Below are 19,661 nucleotides of genomic sequence, written 5' to 3'. Positions count from 1 at the left end.
GCATTTCCCCTCAAATCAGGATTTCTTACAAACGAAGTCACCTCCTGATAACTGAATAGCTTGATGAAGAAATGGAGGTTTTAGCTGGGTGGAAAAACAGCACACCAAAGTTAAGTCTCTTTGTATACAGATCCTTTTTATTGAGGTGTATATAAGTAATTTATCAACAAAGAAAACCAGCCTGCCTGCCCCCCAAATAACCATGAAAAATGGCGATGCTAACCAACGGTGACGTGCCATGCACAGGGCAGGTGACCTCAGACCTGGCCCAGCATCTCACACGGGAAACCATTTCAGGCTGGTAACCACACAATAAGAGGAGGCTGTGACCTCCGCTGGCACAATCGATGGGAAGAGAGAGAAAACCAGAAAACAGGTACAATCTTTAGCTTTATAAAATTGAATTCACTGACCTCTTTTGGTATAGCAATGCACGAGAAAAAACGGATTTATTTCTTCAAAGGTGTTACCCTTTGGCCACAAACAGAACAAATATGTGACCACGTGGATGGTTACGCAGCAGGGGACACAAGGAGAGAAAAATGTCAGCGTGTGAGGACGGACCTGCTCACCCCTCACAGGGACCCATCTTCACTCTATTTCACGTGGACCCCTCAAAGGTCTGCTCGAAAATAAGACCTTTTGCAAAGTTTTAACGGTGGCCAAGCCCATTTCCCAAATCATTTTGAATCTGCGAGGTGGGAAGAGTCACGTTCGAAGGAGCTGCTCCCAGAAGTGCTGCTTTTAAACCCAGTCAGCCGTTTTCTAAAGATCGTGGAGGAAGAGGCTTCCATTTAGGTAGCTGATGAATCAGGTGCTACGGTCAAATCTCGAGGCGATGGCAAGATTGGTTGGGGGATTCGGCACAAGGAAGAGTCAGAAGTGATGTTCTGCAGGTGGACTTCAGCTCCCGAAGCCTGGCCGTACGAGTACCTACCTGCCCTGCTTGCTGGGGCCCCTACGTGCTGCTGTGAAATCGACATCATGAGGAGAGGGCTCCGACATGCTTTCCTGAAGTTCTTCTATGATGGAGCTGGTCTAGAGTGACGCGTTCAGGGAACCTGTCCACAAGCACAGGGCCTTCAGAAGAGGTAGATGAAAGCAGTACTTCATGGCAAGTTCACGGTCAGATGTTACCCAAGAAGTGCACGTGCCTCTCGGCACAGGTCTGAGGGTTAGCTGTTGTTGAAAAAAGTCTGCAGCCGGCCATGAGAAGGGATGTCCACACGCCCCCACACTATTATAGGCTTTGTTTCCATTTTATTTTGTGGACAAAACAAAACAAAATGAAACAAAAAGGAGTGTGTTTTCTTAAATAACAAACTATACAAATAAAAACGAGCAGAAGCAGTAAGGAATGTTTTTGATGAGAACAAAGAGAGGGTTCAATAAATAATATAAAACGCTTCTGTGCTAAAATAGAACTCTTGTTTATATATATATGTAGTTTGGCATCTTAATGCTACCCAGAAAAAAGCCACATCTGTTAGTTAAAACATAGAAAAATACAAACAACAAAACTTAAAAAAAATGGCCAGTGCTTAGCTTATAAACCATATATAAAATGTACATCATGGAATATATCAACCAAGAAACAGGAAGTTGAATTTCAAGTCCTTTGAAATATGAATACATGATTAGAAATATTTCTCCCTTCCCTACCCTCACATGAGACACATTTTATGTTAGGAAAAAAACTAAAATGGAAGCATAGTTATCAGTTTTTTAGAGATGACTTTGAGATTTTTTAGGTATAAGAGAGTTTACTGTAAGAACATGAGTTGTTTAAGTCTAAAATGAAGAATTAAATTTTTCCTATATATGGTTTTGATGAATGCATATACTGTTAATCCATTTTCTGTAACGTTTGTGTGTTTTTAATAAAGGCAATTTAAAATTTGGGGTGCTACATTTATCAGTAAGTGCTAGCCCAGCCATGCCAGTGAAGTGGCTGGTCACTCGTGTCCCCATTGCCAGAGCTGGGCATCTCTGTCACCGTCTTGTCAGAGAATGGCTCTCTTAAGTCTTTGAGGATGAAGGAAATCTAAAGGCCATTATGATTCGAGGAAACCAAGAGTATCATTTTAGAGTTCAACTTTCATTCATTCTACAGTAAATTTTTAAAAATGTGGCCTGGATACAAAAATTCTTATTAACATGAATTTAAATGATTAATTGTTTAAAGCTTCTCAAGTCAACCTGATGCAGGAGGAAAAATCACGTTAGAACTTTAGGGGGAAAAAAAATGTTTTGAAAAGTTAAAAACTGTGAGAACTCACTCCGCCTGGCTCAAGCGGCAAGCCTCATCTTGTTATTGGCGGGGAATTACAGTAACTTCAGAGCTTAGGCGGCCACATCCCCACCTGACCTGCAGGGCAGGGCACTGAGAGCCACCCACACCTCCACTCTAGCCCCCTGCTTGGCTGCCAGGCACACACAGCCAGACAGGCAGCAGCTCTGGGCTCTACGTGCCTTCCCCGGGGTGCTGGATGACAAACAGGGGCAACATAAAGTCCTAGTGGAAAGTAAACAGCATCTTGTAAGTCCAGCAGCTCCACAGTCAAAGAGACCAAGTCTTACAAGAGTTACTTTCAACTCCTCTTCTTCTAAGAGGAGGTCAACCCTGAAGCCCCAAGTTTAACTGTAACTTCCCTGGTCCTTGATGGTGTAAAGAGATGGGTTTTTACCAGCAAATACAAAATACACTCCTTTTTCTCTTTGCCCCACTTCTACCAGGATTTCTCAGCATCTGTCACAGATCTGAATGAAAGCTGACTCCTCTCTGGGTACAAAGAACACACCCATGCCCCGGCAGGCAAGGCATTCACTCCTCAAGTATCTCTGAATGACACACATACACTTCCCTGAATGTAAGTGAGAAAAATCACAACTAATTAAATCACACAAGAAAAGTTTTATCTTACACCAGCACACTTCAAATTTTTTAACAGATTTACATTGAGCAAAAAAAGTCCAACTTTGACAATTTTCTTTTCTTCTTGATGGGTTAAAATTTTGAAACATTAGAAAAGTCAATTCCACAGAAAAAGTCAAATGTTGTATTGGATTGACTAAACTATAAATTCCAAATGAAATTTAAAAAAAAAATTCTCAGGTGGGGCTGGGGAACACACTTTGATCTTCAGAGTTAAACCACATTGTCAATTGGTCAATGACATTTTTAAAAAATGACCACTGAGGGTCTTCAAACAATTGTTGCCAGTGTCTGTACGGAGCATTTCAAACTGCAAATCAAGGCGAAACATTGCTTTAAGAAGGTCGCTGTTTCTGGCTGTTGCCCCATCTACTTCTCCAGCTTTGTTGCTGTCTTTCTTGAGCAGAATCCTGTCTTTCTTCTCTTTACATACAGAACTTGAAGTTGTCGTGTCTGTGAATTGACCAGTTAGAGGCACAAGTAGTGAAACATTCTTCTTAGCAGTGAAACAACAGCAGGTTTCTAGCAGTTTTGCTGAAAAATCATACTTAAACATGACAGAGAAGGAAAAAACCATGAGCCCCAGTGACATAAGGGGATAAATGCACCAAGGAGAATGTTAACAGGCTGAAAAAGAGAAATAACCTTGGATTCTCCAAAGCTTTTAATTCATTTCATAGATGTCGCATAGCAGCGTAATCAATTTTTAGGCTTTGCTTTAATGATCCCTTTGATTTATGAAATCGAGACATTGTTAACATAATTTTATAAAAATATCAGCTTTGACGATTTTCTCCGACAACATTAAAACATCCCAACCATATAAATCTAAAATAATGATAATACTTGTGCTCAATTCTATCCTTTTGAATGGTCCAAACGTAGTTACAGCCAAACGTGAAGACCTAAAACAGCCACGTATACCAAGCCTTCTGAAAACAACCGATTTCTTTGGCCGTGTGGGTACCACGCTGGCACAGAAGGGTTCCCGAAAAGTCTTCCATCTGGCAGTAGAGACACGTACCCCATCAGAATGGCTGCATGAATGAGTTCAGGAGGAAGACTGGCCTCTCCGGGGCTGTCAAACTAGACCCCAACGCAACCCAGGACCCGCCCTAAAAAAGCCACTCATCCTAACCTCACCGAGTACTTTTAATAGATGACTCCCACGTGACACTTCTCAGCCCTGTCCTTATCTCTAGTTGAGGAAGTGTGAAAGTTTACTTGGAATAAATCTGAGGCAACAGGGCTTTCGGGGTGTTTCCAATTCATTTTTCTTTTCCAAAGGGAAGATGACCTTATGTTCTGGTCCAGAGCTTAAATGATGTTTTTCAGAGATGCAAACTGGCATAGCTGGTGCCCTGGGTACACAATGTTGGGATGCTAAGCCCAGACCCTGAGGAATTCGTGTTCCTTCTCCACGAGAGGTTGCATCTCTACTCTGGCAGAAGCGTGAGGCTCGGCAATTTCTAAACTGCCATTTACTCATCTCTGAACTGTAAGCGCTGAGCACACGCACGCTTGCAACAGAGCCGCTACAGCAGCGGTGGTGGTGACAGACAATCGCTATGGGAAGATGTTCACTCGTCATGAAGTGCTTTCCCTTCTCCGTTTTTTTGTTATTTCAACTTAAAAAAAAAAAATAGAACTTGAATACTCTTCTTCCCTTTTAAATCAGGAGAATCCATGTAAATAGTAGGCCCCGACTTCTACACTGCAAACAGCAGAGAGCAGAACATGTGTATTTTTTTTTTTTAGAACATGTGTATTACACTCCAACTAGCCAGTGAGATAAATTAGTAAGCCTCGCAGATTCTTTTCCAAGGTAATTCCTATGAAACAAAAGGCTCTTTCAGTAACTATCTTCCCAAACTCTCAAGACGTCATTTCGTTAAGAAGGACTGACTTTCCCAGTTAGCACGGCACATGAATGTAAACACAGAGATTTGGAACCACTAAAAATATCGAGGACAGGATACAGATAGTTACGATGTCAAGTTATTTATATGGTGAGTAGTCGACTTGGAAACAGACAATAGAAGTGCACTAAGAACAGGACAAAAACGTTGACTTTGAGAATTACTGTCATTATTTTTAGTCTGATGACACGGAGGACACCACTGGGAAACACACGGGGTTTTAGAAGCCAGCACTTACTTGGGGCCTGACTCCAGGCCCGGGGAGAGGATGGCCACCGGGACCCAGGCACTGCTGTCACAGGACGGCCCGTCTGGGCCTGGGGCCACTGATGACAGCTGAACGGCAGCACACGTTCAACACCCACAGTTACCCCACTGGCACATTCATCTTCGGCATTCCTTTTTCAAGAAAATTCATTTTAAAGTATACTAAAATCTCAAACCTAGTTTCTTTCCTTGACCCATTCATTACCGCGATGCTTCCTGAGGTCAGGCAGAGGGCACCAGAGGTGCTGGGTCCCATGACCGCTTCTGTCCAAACCCAAGACAGGCACCCCCCGCCCCCAGGCGGTCCCGGGCACCCAGACACAGGAAAGTGCTGTGGACTTGGAGGGTTTTGAAAATAGCTATTGCCTTGAGATGTAAACCACCACTGCCTCTCTTGTAGAGCCATGCGAACCTTCTGAAGATCTGTGATCTGATGCCTCCAGAGTTGAGTGCTTCCACACCCTCAGGGGGCAGGGTCCTCGATCCCCAGCTGCCTAAGCTCCCTGTCACAGGCAGGCTGGTACCCGTGGGTGCAGCACCCATGGGGAGGGCCCAGGTGTAACCCTCTAAGAAAACCTCTGCAGCTTTCAAGCCCGGGAGAACGAGAGACACCCCCGGGGTGGTCTGCCATCCCCCTAGTAGCACGGAACAAAGACAGTCAAACCCAGGAGTGGCTGTTGATGGACAGAACGTGGCAGTGCAGGGTGATCTGAATAGCAGACTGCTCAATCCCATCTTAGCAAGTCTGAGATACGCTTGACAGCAGATGTAAAAAGTGCCGTGATCAGTAGGAAGCATTTCAAGTTCTAGGTTCACCCATAACCAAAAGAAACGTATGGCAAAGAAGGAGACTTTCATTTCTTCAGTAGTTTCGAGGACAGAGAGATGCGATGGTGGCAGGAGGCCCTTAGGAGGGAGGAAGTGCCCCCAAGCCTGGCGGTGGTCACCACTCCTAGTAGAAGCATCTCGGAGTCCTGGCCCCACCCCAGCCACAGAGCACCCCAGAGGGGAGCGACTCTGTCTCTCATCCTCACACTTTTCCCCAAGGCTGCACTCTGAGGACTGAGCAGCCCACGTGGACTGCCCGGAGGAGGTGCTTTCTCCCGGGACCCTCCCCATCGGTCAGGAGTTCAGAGGCCGTTGCTGTTTCTGTGGCAGAGGGGTGGCTTTGAGAGTTCCACGATGGCCGAGCGGGATTTGTTGAGGAACTTGGGGGCTCGCCGTAGCAGCCGCTGGGCCTCCATGAATGTCTCTGTCAGCTCTTTCTTCCACTGCACAAACTCTGGGTCACTCTGAGGGCAAACACATGGAGGGGAGGAGTTGGGACAGTGCCACGGCTCTGCTGACACATGTGGAAGCCTCTGGCAAGTCCAGATGGCCTCGGAGCCCCCTAGGGAAAGCACACCCCATGTCCCTCCCCAGGCCAGTGAGGAAAGGGGGAGTCGCACAGAGACTTCCCCCAGGGGCCCCTTGCTCAGAGGAGGGACGACGCCCTTCAGAGGAGCCTCATACAGCCCCACTAGGAGACTTGCTGCCTTGACTTTGCAGAGCAATCACCTGTGATCTCTGATGTCTTACCACAACTTAAGTCTAGAAGATAAAATGAGGAGTTGGCTTTTTTTGGCTGAGCTGCACAGCACATGGGATCTTAGTTCCCCAACGAGGGACTGAACCCGTGTCCCTGCAGTGGCAGCTCGGAGTCTTAGCTACTGGACCATCAGGGAAGTCCCCAGGGAGGACTGTTCATAAATTTAAGAAGCACCTTCACATGTGTAATGATGCCATGAAGTAATTAAGCATATGTTTTTCGATCAGCTGTTGGTTTATCTCTTTAAACATGCTCTCTCTCTTTACACACACACACATACACACACACAACCCCCACCCCCTGCCCCAGCGGAAAAGTGTTGAAGTCACGAAATAAACACATCTTTGTATCTGCTACTGCTCTTTCTCCAAATATGCTCTTTTTTTCACACCTCCACACCCTCCCTCAATTCCTCAGTAGGTAAGTGTTCAGGAATTAAGTCTGGGCTATGATAGAACTTCAGGGAAAGAAAAATGGCATTTCCCTGTTCACAGTTATTTGGGGATCTTATGTTTACTTAAACACAAACCTCAATTTAAACATTCTGAAAGAGCAGAGCAGATCTGGGAAACTGTGGAACAAATGTAATTTGAGGCCCCTATTAATTACTGGATGGTTTCCAGAGAGGGGGTAACCACATTATTTCCTGTCCTTCCTGCTGTCATCTTCTAAGAACATTTCTTTTAAAATAATTGTTAATTTGTCAAAAACTTATATCTTCTGACTTTCTTGCTAAGTTTGTGAGTGATAAAGCATGGACTGAGAAAATGTTAGATAGGCAGGCAAGCATCTTTGCTGAATGTTTACATAATTGTAACTTTCACCCCTGTGGAAAATACCAATGAAGACTCACCTCACACTGCAAAACAAACTGCTTCCCTCCTTTTATTCTCAACAAAATGCACTTTTTGTCTTTAATCTGAGTTTCTTCCACGGACACAATCTGTTCCATTGTCAGTAAATTTTGCTGTTGGTAAAAATATGAGATGATGAGTTACTTCACTTATTATTGTGTGAATTTTTAAGTTAATAAATCATACTGAAAACTACCAGCTCAGACAAAGTAAAGGAAAAAAAAAAAAGCCATTTTTCTTTCTTTGATGATATTCTAGAAGTGGGGGAGAAACGACTACAAGGGAAATGTACAAAAATTCAAAATATCTCAAAGAAAGCTGCAAAGAGAGCAACATCTCTACGAGGCAGAAAGCAAAGCTGTTCCCTCAGCACAGCACTGACGTGGGGATGAGTGTGGATTGCACGCACCTCTCCGGTATCACACACTCCCCTGGACGCAACCAACCCTGCGCAGAGGGAACAAGGAGGCGATACACATGGTACGCAGGAGCCAAGGGGTGGCACTGGCTTTGAACCCGCAGCTCAGGAAACGTTTGGGCATGTTAGCTTGTACGCAACTGCGGTTCTGATCATATCGAAATGATGCTATAAACACAGGTGATGTGCAGAAAAGAGGGTCCCTCTGGGTCCATGGCACCACTGCATCAGTGACTCTGAGCACCTTACCATTTTATGTTTTTTGGGGTAAATACTCCAGGAATCCTAAATGAAAAACAACACCATCATCAGCTCACATTTCTTTTCTCCTGACTTAAACTTACGGGTCTAGCCAAGCACATGACAGAGCTTCATGAACAGACACGAAATATTCTTTTAAAACCAAGGTAATTTGTCACAGCCAATGGTAAACAAAATAAGATTATCCTTTTTTAGTTTTTGATTATTCTGAAAATTGAGATAATCTCCTTTCAATGCGTATAACAGTGACTTACTAAGGCCACTCACTAACTGCAAATAAACATTATACATAATGATATGGATTAATGATATGGATTAATACTAAAGTACATTATAGAATTACATTCTGCAATGTAAAAAATACACATGTAATACATAAAATATAGTTATATACACATATTTTATAAGTGTATTTTATATTACACAATATTTACTAGTACCTGAGTTATAACTGAGGATCCTCCCAAAGAGTTTTCTTAATCTCAACTCAGATCCCGGCTGCATTAATTTTTAGAAGATTACTTCTACGGCACTAGTAGTAGTGAGAAGATTCTGCTCATTTGTGGAGAATGTGGTCATACTCAGGAAGCAGTCACTCACAATTAAATGGCATCTTCACCAACTAGGATTTGCAAAACTCATTCCAAAGCCGAATACACCAGGTGTGGGCTCACCACTGGTGGGCTCCATGCTCCAGGCAAGGGGAAGTCGTACTCTGATACACCCACTACATTTTTCACAGTTGGGACCGCTGTCCTGCTTATGATGACCAACCCTCCCTCTCCAAGAGCAGAAACCCTTCCACCTGGGTCACTCCCTTCCATGGACACGAGCCCATGGCTCTTCACACAGCAGGCATTTAATAAATGCTGCCTAGCCTCCTACCAGTGATGGCGGGGATCAGAAATTTCTTTCTTCTCGTTCATAAACATTAGCCCTTGAAAGGACCTTACAAGGCTGCCATATCTGTCTTCCTGTCTAATTGGATGAAGCCCTCTTCTAGTCTTCCAGACAGGTGCAGCAAAGCAGGAGGGTCAGGTGCTCTGACCTCGGTGCCAAGCTTCTTGGGCTACACCAATGACCTCGTTTCACCTGACCCCGACTCGGGAAGGCCTCATCATGGAGACAGGCAGACCTTGGTCAGAATCACTCCTCACCCAAACCTGTCCCTGGGACCAGACCTTCCCTCTCTAAGCCCTAGTTCTCTCTTTATAAGGGTTGGACCTCTAAGGGTGCTAAGCAAATTAAATGTGTGTGTAATTAAAATGAAAGGCGTGTGTGTGTGTGTGGACAGCATCTGGCCCAAGATAAATATGCAAACACTGTAGTAGTTGTTACTATTCCTGTTCTCTTTTTTTAATATTAATTTTTATTGGAGTAGAGTTTGCTTTATATTGTTACCATTTCCACGTCTCCCCTTTTACAGATGAGGAAACTGAGGTTCAGTCAACATAATGTGCTTCTGAGTCCCAGAGACACGAGCAGTGTGTCTGAACACCTCTGACTCCAAAGTCCCAGTTTTTGTCCCCTTTTGGGATCCACCCAATCGCTCTCCAGCCTTCCGCAAACCTGCCTGCCCTGATTTCCCTGGATGGCACATTCTATTTTCAAGGGGTACCAAATCCTTCCTTGATTCAGAGGAGTCTGAGAGTCTGAACATGAGAAATTTCACATATACAGCTTAGAAGAGACACGCAGAGCACGGGGAGAGATTTTACAAAACATGCCAGCGATACAAAATCACCATGGAAACCAGCGCTCGGGCCGATGCTGCAAACTTACTCGCGACTCGCCCTCTCCTCTCCATTCAAGTCTGTTCGGAAAGAGGTAAAAGTAGCGGCGCTGCCACTGGGTCAGGAAAGGGTTCCCCAGCTTCAGCATGTACCCATGCACGATGCAGTCTCTCCCCAGGGCGTAATCTGAGGCACAGAACACAGCGGAGCGTTCAGCAGGGTCGGAAACAGCGTGCCCAGAGGCTTCTCAGAAAAAAAGAATGACACGCTTTCTGGAAAAAGAACAAGCTGCTATAAAGAGAACACTCTATAGAAATCATTACTTTCGCTTTTAAGCACATGAAAGAACAAGCTTCTTCAGCTCTCTACTCACATATTAGATGGCTGTTTCTCCATATTCTGATAAATTCAAGATGCTTCTCTATCACTCTGAGAGGGAAAAAGCTTGTCTGCTAACTAGTTTTTTCATTATGCAGGGTGACAATTGGGGAACAGAGGGTGATTATACTGTGCCTAAAGCACCTTAGCCTTTACATGACATTGGGGTTCTCCCTTTAACGGTCTATTAAAAAGAATAGCAGAGGCTTCTTTGTCCAAAGAAATCAAAGTAACACAAGGATCAAAACTATTCTTTCTTCCACTTAAGGTTATAATTACCCTTCGAATATATGGTTATGTAGAGAGACCAAGCTAATTTGGTCTCATGCCAAGTTCTGATTATATTTATACAGCAAAGTAATGTCTCGAAAAAAAGGTCAATTTTAAGTAGCTTGCTTTGCCTTCCTTAGAGGCTTTGGTGATCATGCTAAAATCGTTTATTCATTCATTCATCACCCAGTCATTCAGCTATGAAGGGAATAGATGCATAGGTGCTAGGCACAGCAGTGAATAAAAGAGACAGAAGTCCTCGCCTTCAGGGAGCTTACACTTAGTTGGAGATTCATGTAATAAACAAGCAAAACTCATGTTGTGTCACATGGACAAAAGCAGGAAGGGGATGAATGAAAGAGGGCATGGCCAGAGGAGGGTTTGTGGTGATGAGGTATGGTTCACGGAGTTGCCAGTTTAATGGAAAAGGTCTCTGAACTTCTCAAGTATACTTAAAGTGTAAGTCTTCTATTTTTACTTCAGAGATCGAAGCCTAGACTATATTTTTGTGTAAGGGTGACCTCTGAGATACTCAACCAAGACCTAGTCATATCAAAATTACTTACATATATTTGAAGATAAATTCATTGTTCTGTTAGATGTTCTAACTGCAGTTCTAGTTAAAAGGCTACACTTCAACAATGTCATTAAGATACGTATTTTTGTTTTCTGGGTCCAATCTGTCAAGATTCTAGTGACATCATGGGTCTCCCTTGAGGAAACTACTGAGGCTGTAATTTCCTGCGTAAAATCCATTCTGGAAAACGTGGTCTAGAGTGATTTCAATGGACCCACTTCTCTAAAGAACAGCTTAGAAATAAAGCCCCTTTCCCTGCAGAGTGGAGGTGAGCAAGGTTAAAGGGGCTGTCATGCTCCCTTGGTGCAACTCAGGTGACTTTCAGCTAAGGAGTCATTCATCCTGGGATGGAGGACACTTTTCTAAGTAGGTGATAAATTCTACTAGGAACTGGCAAGACCCAGGAACCCTGCATCAAGATGCCCCAACCAAAGCAAGCTGTTCATAGATTGAAATGGTTTTTGGTCATTCTTACTCTATGTTAACCTCAGGAAGGTCTTTGCTTAGAAGTAAAAGCAAAGATATCTGAATCACTAACCACAACAAGTTTAAATCCAAAATCCATAAAGTCTTAGAAAAATCAAGACTGGCAATATTTGGTCCAATTTATTTAATGCTGGATGTGATGTATTGTCCTTTGGAAATCCTAGTAGGTCACTCAAATATGGCCAATAAAACTATGGTTTGGTGACTCTTTAATGCTGTTTGTAATATGTATGTACTCGTGTCTCTTGACAATAAACACGTAATACTAAGTTCTGCACCACCCTTTTTGGGGCCCAGTAGAAAATGAAAATGCAGGTTCCTTGTTAAAAAATTATTAAGAACCTCAAGATGGTGCCAGCAGAGCATTAACCTGGGGGCGGGCAGGGGGGTTCCTAATGATACCACACAGGCAGGCCAGACGCCCATGAAGCTGGCCCTGTTCCTGACACCATCATACTTACTCTTTAAAGGAAAAAAGGTTCCAAATTGGCCCTAAAACACTCCAAGATAAGAAGGCAAGAGTATTGACAAAATACTGCTGACAACCTCTATACATATTACATGTGCGTGGACTACAGACTTTGAAATATCAAGAATATATATATTTACATATACATGCATAACTGAATCACTTTGCTGTGTATCTGAAGCTAACACAATGTTGCAAATCAACTATATTTCAATAAAAATTAAAAAATAAATAAAATAGATAAAGACGAACGACTCTGCAATATCATTTCACGCTGAACACTCCCGGGCCAGGTAAAATTCAAACAACTGACGGCATCCCCTCCCCCTCCCACCGCTGGAAGGATTTCATACTGTTTTCTGCTTTACGAGAGATGTTGAAAATTCATCACGTTAGAAACATCTTGAGACACACCGGCTATTTTACCTTCTTCGTGGCCAAGCTGCTTATTTTTAGCTCTCTTCCTGGCCTCGATTTTATCCGTGTCTGCATTTACTGCTTCATAAACCGTTTCCGCCACTTCCTGCTGCCAGCGCTCAGAGATCACCAGAGGGAAGTTCTTGTAGAGTTCTTGGTCGCAATCAAGAAGCTTGTTATTTTAAGAAATCAAGACATGTATGATTTGACATGCTTACAAAGGCAACAGATTCCAAAGCACTGTAACTGTGTGTGAGAAGATAATGAGGCGACAGGCTATAACCATTAGGAGACGACTTCTCAGCTGTCATAAACCTTTGCTGACAACCATCGAGCAGTCAGGCATATACTATACAACACGGAGAACATAGCCAGTGTTTCATAAGGACCACAAATGGAGCAGAACCTTTCAAAACTGGGAATAACTACAGTGTACAACTGTAAGCTATATAATATTGTACATCAACTATACTTCAATAAAGTTTTTCTAAAAAAAAGGAAAACAAAACAAAGGACAACCCAACAACTGGGGTCCACCACAGTCTGATACATGATAAGGACACTTCACTTCCAACCCTGTGTCAGTCAGATTCAGGCCAATCTTCTACAGCATCCTTACTTCGTTTTTGCCAATGAAAAATTAACATATACGGGGTTTTCTATAAAGTACTACAAGAAAATTTCAATTATAGTGAGGCTATTCTATTTGTGGGATTTCCCAGGTGGCGATAAAGCTAAAGAATCCATCTGCCAATGCCGGAGATGCCGGAGATGCCGGAGATGCGAGTCCGATCCCTGGGTCGGGAAGATCCCTTGGAGAAGGAAATGGCAACCACTTTAGCATTCTTGCCTGGAGAATCCCAAGGACAGAGGAGCCTGGTGGGCTACAGTTCATGGGGTCACAAAGAGTTGGACATGACTAAGGGACTGAGCACACACACACCTTTTATTTGTAAAGACAGGAAAACAGATCTGTATGGTTTTAGAGACATCAACAAGGGAGAACCCAGGAGGGCTCTCTGCTCTGTACCCACCCTCCATTAATCTGGAAAGTGAGAAATACAAAAAGGTCAACCAAGTTGAATTTACTGTTCAGCCCACGAACCTTCCAACGAATCCAAGTTGAACAACGGGATTAATCTCAAGACACGTGGAGAGTTTAGGCAACTTGGCCTTTTAGAGGTACTATAATAAAAATTATACTTAATGACAGCATCTCTCTGCCAAACTATTACTCAGAATTCTTCATTCTTCCTCCTAAATGAGGCTGTGCTCTGAAAGTGAGCTCAGAAAATGCTTTTTCAGATCTGAGTTACAGTTTTGTGGCAGAAAGACAAGCGATCCTACTGATAGAAAATAATAGGCCTGTCTCTCAAAAGCACAGCTCTTTCTAGAAGCTTGACTCACTTACTCCCTTGCCTGAGAGGTGAGTACAGGAGAGATTTTACTATAGGCAAGTCACTTGGAAAGAAAATGGAGAAAGGCTGAGGGTGAGGCTCTGGCCCACAGGCCTTTGGCGCATCTCTCAACCACCTAACCACTGGACGAACCTACATCCAGGTCCCAACGGGGATGTTCTCCACCTGCCCTTTGACCTGTTACCCTGAAGTGAAGATTCTGAGGTCAAAATGTGTACTGTTTTTCCCCTTTCTGCTTTCTTCAGATGCCCAAACCAAGCCGGGTGCTGACCTTCTGGGTGTACTGTGTGTGAACATGTGTGTGTGTGTGTGCACGCACACGTGCGTGCAGTGGAGTGTCAAAGCATCAAGGCTAGGTGAGCACCCTGTGATAACACTGGGACAGATTCTGGAGTCTGGCGAAAGTGAAAATACCCTCCTTTCCCAAGCAGTTGCCCCGAAATGGATGCCTCTGCTTTATGTATAAAGGGTTCCAGCTCCTATAAGGCCAGAGAGCCTTGGTGTTTATGACTCAGCCTATGTGAAAAATGCATAAACAAAGCCCTACCAGAAGCGAGCTGTTTTTCCTTAAAGACGATGTGCTATTTCGGCTGCTTTTAAGAGACACAGCCTTCTCAGCTCTGGCTCAGGAAGAAGCAAAACCAGCACAACAGGAGGCGTTAGCGCAACTGCCGGGAGGCAGACACAGGTGACCCAACCCCAGAGGAGGCCTGGCAATGAAATCGCTCACTTCATGGGGGAGAAAACCAGTGCTCCCGAGGTTCCCGCAACAGGCCCGGCTCACTCTGGTACTAAGTGTGCATCTGAGCCCAAGGTGTCTGACTCCAAAGGCCAGACTACAGCTGACAAAACCAAAAGCATGAGAATCCCCTTTGAATATTAAAAATTTCATGGGCTCCCGTGGAATATTCACTTTCTTTTTAGTGTCCTTTGCTGGAGAGAAGCATGTCTGATGACAAAACTCTTCTGTGACAGCAGTGATCCTTTGAGCTAACTCTCTAAAAGGGCTGCTCCCGAAGCTGCAGGGTGCTAGTTACACCCCAACAAGTCCTGCTGTACAGCCCACAGGAGATGCCAGGCCTCTGGGCAGTGGTCGGCTGTCACCCCCAGGGGAGCCAAGGCTCCGACCAGGGAAGCAGCCGTGGCCCTCTCCGCTGTGTTGCTCCTGAGCTCCTCCGCCACCCTCCATCTGGAGAAACTGACCCCGTGAGCACACCAATCACATTTACAGCTGGCTGCCTGGTCAGAAAGACCAGGGAGCTGACACAAGGCCAGGGACGCAGGCCGCTAAGGACACTGTGGCGGGTGGGGGGCAGCTCTCAGAGGGTTGTGCTCTTTGGGAGGGGGAGACTCTGGGGGAAGCTGAGAAGGTGGGAGCAGTGAGAACTTGACATGCAGTGACATGCTTTGACTCAGCAGCGAAAGAGGGCGACTTTGTCTCGTGACTCATCATCTCTAAATATGCCCTTGTCTACTTGGAAAACAATGATAGGAACCAGAGTTTGAAAAATGCAGAGGATGTTATATGTACAAAAAACAGTGATTATTTCACTTTTGATTGACAAGTGTGAGATGATTCATGCTGTTTGCCCTTTTCATCCTAACACAGAGAGACTGGGAAATTTGGGAGAATTAAGACGGCTGGCTCTCTGGCTTGAAGCCAGGTAACGTTTGCCATCACATGGTTGTTTTTCCTGCTTCATAATACATCTGAGTTTTCTGTTAACCACCAATCTATCCAAATCAATAACAATGTGACTATTTTTCAGTTTATCAAACATGAAATGGGTGGTCAAAGAAAGCTCTCCTACGGGACGCCCATGACGGTCCAGTGGTTAAAAATTCGCCTTCCAGTGCAGAGGATGCAGGGTCCATCCCTGGTCTGGGAACTGAAATCCCACACGCCATGGTGCTACTGAGCCCGCATACTGCTAACTAGAGAGAAGCCTGTATGCTGCAACTAAGACCTGACTAAATAAACAAATTAAAAACAAAAAGCTTTTGTAGTCTCTAATTCAGGTCTTAATCTCTTCTACATTCATCAAACATGTGGATATTCATTTTAAGTTACAGTCCAACACAAACAGGCCAGTACTAAGACAGTTATGAAGTCTGATTTCCAAAAGAAAGAAAGAAAAAAAAAATCCCCCTCCCCAAAGCAAGCCTCACAAGTATACCTTGATGCCTTTGGTATCCTCTTCATCAAATGAGCCGATGTCAAAGGCGTCGGCTGCATTGACTTCCCCTCGGGGAGGGATCAAGGGTGGAGGGTACTGGAAGAGCCAGAGAAGAAGGGTTCGGTTACCAGGGGACCGGGCCCTGGGCCCAGCCCGCTACCTATAAAGAGTTCGCCGCAAAAGACATCAAGGTGCCACAGTCTGTGTAGCACTCATTCAAGCTCTCACAATCACAATACATGGTCCACAATGGCCCCCAAAGGAGAGGCACCCTCCACGACCCAGTTGCTAGAGGCTGAACGCCTGCAGCCGGGGAGGAGAGGGTATCCCCACCCACAAACACCCCGAGGCTGATGCTGGCCGAACCAGAGCCCGGACTCTACGTCTGAACAGGCAGGACTAACAGCATCAGTCCTCAAGTAAGTCTGTACACAGATGAGTCCAAAGCTGATCATCAACGTTGAGAAAAACAACAGCTTTAATTTGGGGTGCTTTCCTGTATCAGAGAGAACATTAAAGAATATCTTACAATAAGCCAAGGGGCTCATGCTGCTACCCAGTCATGCGAATTCTTAAATGACGTGGGGCTGGGCCTGAAGGTATCTGTAAGAGTATGACGTCGCCTGCATATTTTTTACATATAAACGAAGAGGAAGAAGTGGTCCCAAAGGGAATGAGCCAGGAGGCAGTGCTTGGATAGAGGAGCAAGAGGCTGGGCTGTGGGTGGGAGAGCTGGGGGTGAACTCTGGGGACAGGGCCAGGATGCAGAGCTGCAGACAAAGATGCAGCGGGAGGGAGCGTCGGGGCTGGCACCAGGGCGGGGGCCCAGCAGGGGTACCTTCTGCAGGTAGACGTGCTGCCAGTCGATGCCTCTGAAGAAGTCGTGCGTTTTTAGCTCCTGTGCGCTGCAGGAGAGACAGAATCACAGTGGCAGTAAGTCTGCATTCAGAAAACTGAGAAATGGTTCGCAAATGTCATCTCCTGTTAAGGACACGCAGCAACTGTTTCCAGTTCTTTAAGACAGCAGGTAAAATATGCTTCCTTTCCCAGGAAACACTGCGATGCTTAGAAACTCTGCACACTGAGCCTAGGGATATGATCCCGTATGATCATTTACAGGGGATGCTTACCCCAGCCTAAGATAACCTATGGTTTTTGCAGACTATCTCTGTGTATCTGCAATCGTGAGAACAAATTTAACTAAGAATTGAGTTAGAGTGATCTACACGTTAAAGAGATTTACAGCAAAGGTCTACAAGTCCTGACAGATCAGATAACAGAGATCAAAGCAACAAGTACTAATTTCGAAGCAAACTAGACATCTAATAGAATGGTGCATGCTAAACCCCTTCATAAACTGAATAAAACAACTTTTTCCAAAGAGCACTGTTGCTGAAGCTCAGTTCACAAGGAACAGAAGGAGCTGCAGACTGAGGAACACAGACCCGTGAAGACACATGGCTCCTACGTGATCCTCCCCTACCCACCCCAAACTGAAATGGTAGATTCTTGATACATTGAAAGGAACCGTACTGCTTTCTGGGGGGAGATGCCGAAACGCAGAAGCGACGGCCTACCTGCCTCCGTGGCAGCCGAGGCGCTTACTGACATCTCGCTGAAGCAGACCTTCCAGAAGGGACTTGAGCTCAGGGGAGAAGACGTCTGGAAGTTCTACGTTCTGGGGGTGGGAGGAGGGGGACACGCCTTCAAAAACGCATCTGTGGAAACAGTGCCCTCCCCCTCGACCAGATTTGAAGGCGATTTCCTCTATAAGGATAGTGTTAAAGAAAACTGCAGATACCTCACAAGCTAACATTGACTCTATAAAGAAACTCAGTGTGGCTACTCATCACTTCCAGAGTCAATCGGCAGGCTGGAGCCAGAATTGGGTCTCCTCGCTCTTCTGAGTCCCAGTCATTTTGCCTTTTTTTTTTTCTCTTTAGTTTTTGTCTTGATTTTTCTGTATCTTTCTCTTACTGTCTGTTAGCAAATCTTATTATCTGCCTTGGCATCTATCTCCATTATTTTAAGAAAGCATTTTTTTAATACTAGTTGTAATAGAATGAGATAGGAAGATTATAATGAGAATAAAAACGGTTTTTGACTTTCTTACCATGGTGAGAGTCATTCGGTCTATCTCATGCTTATCTTTGGTTTTATGTTGTCTGAAAGGGCTGTGACTGGAAAAACAAAGAAAATTCTATTACTAGATGGTTTTGGGTAATAGCAAATGCCGTTGACTAATATTTGAGCAGTTCTGTCACTGCTCATTCAAAACTGCAGGAATACAAAAGCCATGAACCTAGACCATTTCCAGGGGAAACCCGATGATCAGGTTGCCAATCAGACATTTAGGTCCTGAATGAGCAAGGCTGATGTTTACTTGAACTCTTGATACTCACGTCAATGAAGTCATACTACCAGAATAAACTTTAGCAAATATATTCCAAATGACAATTTAAAATATCACTTGGAAAAAAAAATCAGCCAACAGGTTTTCATGCGAATGAAAGCCATACACATGACATGGGTCACGTTGGTGTCTGAGATAATAGTAACGTTCGTACAGGTTTTTTAGAAGAAATGGATGAGTCCCTCAAACAATGCAGAAAGCTGCTGTCGAACCAAAATACAGAATGAACACACTCCCCTGCCCCAGAACCCAGTAATTTTAAGAAATACATTTCTTTGGTGATAAGAGATACAAACCAACCCTGTGCTCCCAGGCCCTCCAGGGTTCTGAGAACTGCTCACTCGTGTTCTAACTTACAAATGGCTCCAGATCTGAGAGTCAGAAACCCTGGGCTCACACTGTGACCTGGCTACTGGCCGCAAGTCATTCGTGGAGACCTCGTCTCGGTCTCTTCAGCTGTGCCTGGCATAACGCCACAAACGCCACCGAAACGGCGAGAGGAACGACTGAAACAATGCACGTGCCAGCAGCTGAGACAACGGGAGGGTGCGGTGGGCAACTGACAGGCGCATGTGACAAATGAACCTAACTTTACAAAATAGATGTCTCCTCGTAAAGAGATTATTCCTACTCTTGATTATGTTTTTAAAATGCTGAAGCTAAAGTTCATCTTAGATAGCGCTTGTACACGGACTCTGAAATACGACCCAAATGAACTTATCTACGACACAGACACCGGCTCACAGGCCTAGAGAACAGACCAGTTGTTGCCAAGGCGGAGAGGGCTGGAGAGAGGGGTGGACTGGGAGCTTGGCATTAACAGCTGTAAACTCTTATATACGGAATGGGTGAACAACAGGGTCCTACTGCACAGCACAGGGAACTATAATCAATATCCCATGACAAACCATAATGGAAAAGAACAGAAAAAAAATACACGTATAACTGAATCACTTTGCTGTACAGTAGAAATTAGCACAACACTATAAATCAACTATGCTTCAATAGAATATTTTTTAAAATAAAGATGCTCCCAGCATTAAAAGAGACTAGTAAACATACAAACTAGAAAACCCTGGCC

At 44.5% G+C, this 19,661-nt stretch overlaps 1 protein-coding gene across 1 annotated transcript in view; it reads right to left on the bottom strand.

Annotated features, from left to right (window-relative positions):
- Positions 1 to 110: 110 nt before the first annotated feature.
- GRK3 (G protein-coupled receptor kinase 3) overlaps positions 111 to 19,661 on the bottom strand; it is a 118,726-nt gene continuing 99,175 nt past the window's right edge. Inside the window, exons 14-21 of the mRNA XM_040250977.1 lie at positions 18,281 to 18,347; positions 17,745 to 17,845; positions 17,006 to 17,072; positions 16,168 to 16,263; positions 12,582 to 12,744; positions 10,025 to 10,161; positions 7,563 to 7,676; positions 111 to 6,413 (exon numbers count right to left, since the gene is read on the bottom strand). Of these exons, the coding sequence (XP_040106911.1) occupies positions 6,252 to 6,413; positions 7,563 to 7,676; positions 10,025 to 10,161; positions 12,582 to 12,744; positions 16,168 to 16,263; positions 17,006 to 17,072; positions 17,745 to 17,845; positions 18,281 to 18,347 (907 nt within the window). The 3' untranslated portion in view covers positions 111 to 6,251. The remainder of the gene's footprint in view (positions 6,414 to 7,562; positions 7,677 to 10,024; positions 10,162 to 12,581; positions 12,745 to 16,167; positions 16,264 to 17,005; positions 17,073 to 17,744; positions 17,846 to 18,280; positions 18,348 to 19,661) is intronic.

The sequence above is a fragment of the Oryx dammah genome, unplaced genomic scaffold (genome assembly GCF_014754425.2).
Source record: "Oryx dammah isolate SB20612 unplaced genomic scaffold, SCBI_Odam_1.1 HiC_scaffold_12, whole genome shotgun sequence".
Lineage (NCBI taxonomy): Eukaryota > Metazoa > Chordata > Mammalia > Artiodactyla > Bovidae > Oryx > Oryx dammah.
Note: the sequence above shows the minus strand (reverse complement) of the source record. Positions and strands in the feature narration are given on the sequence as shown.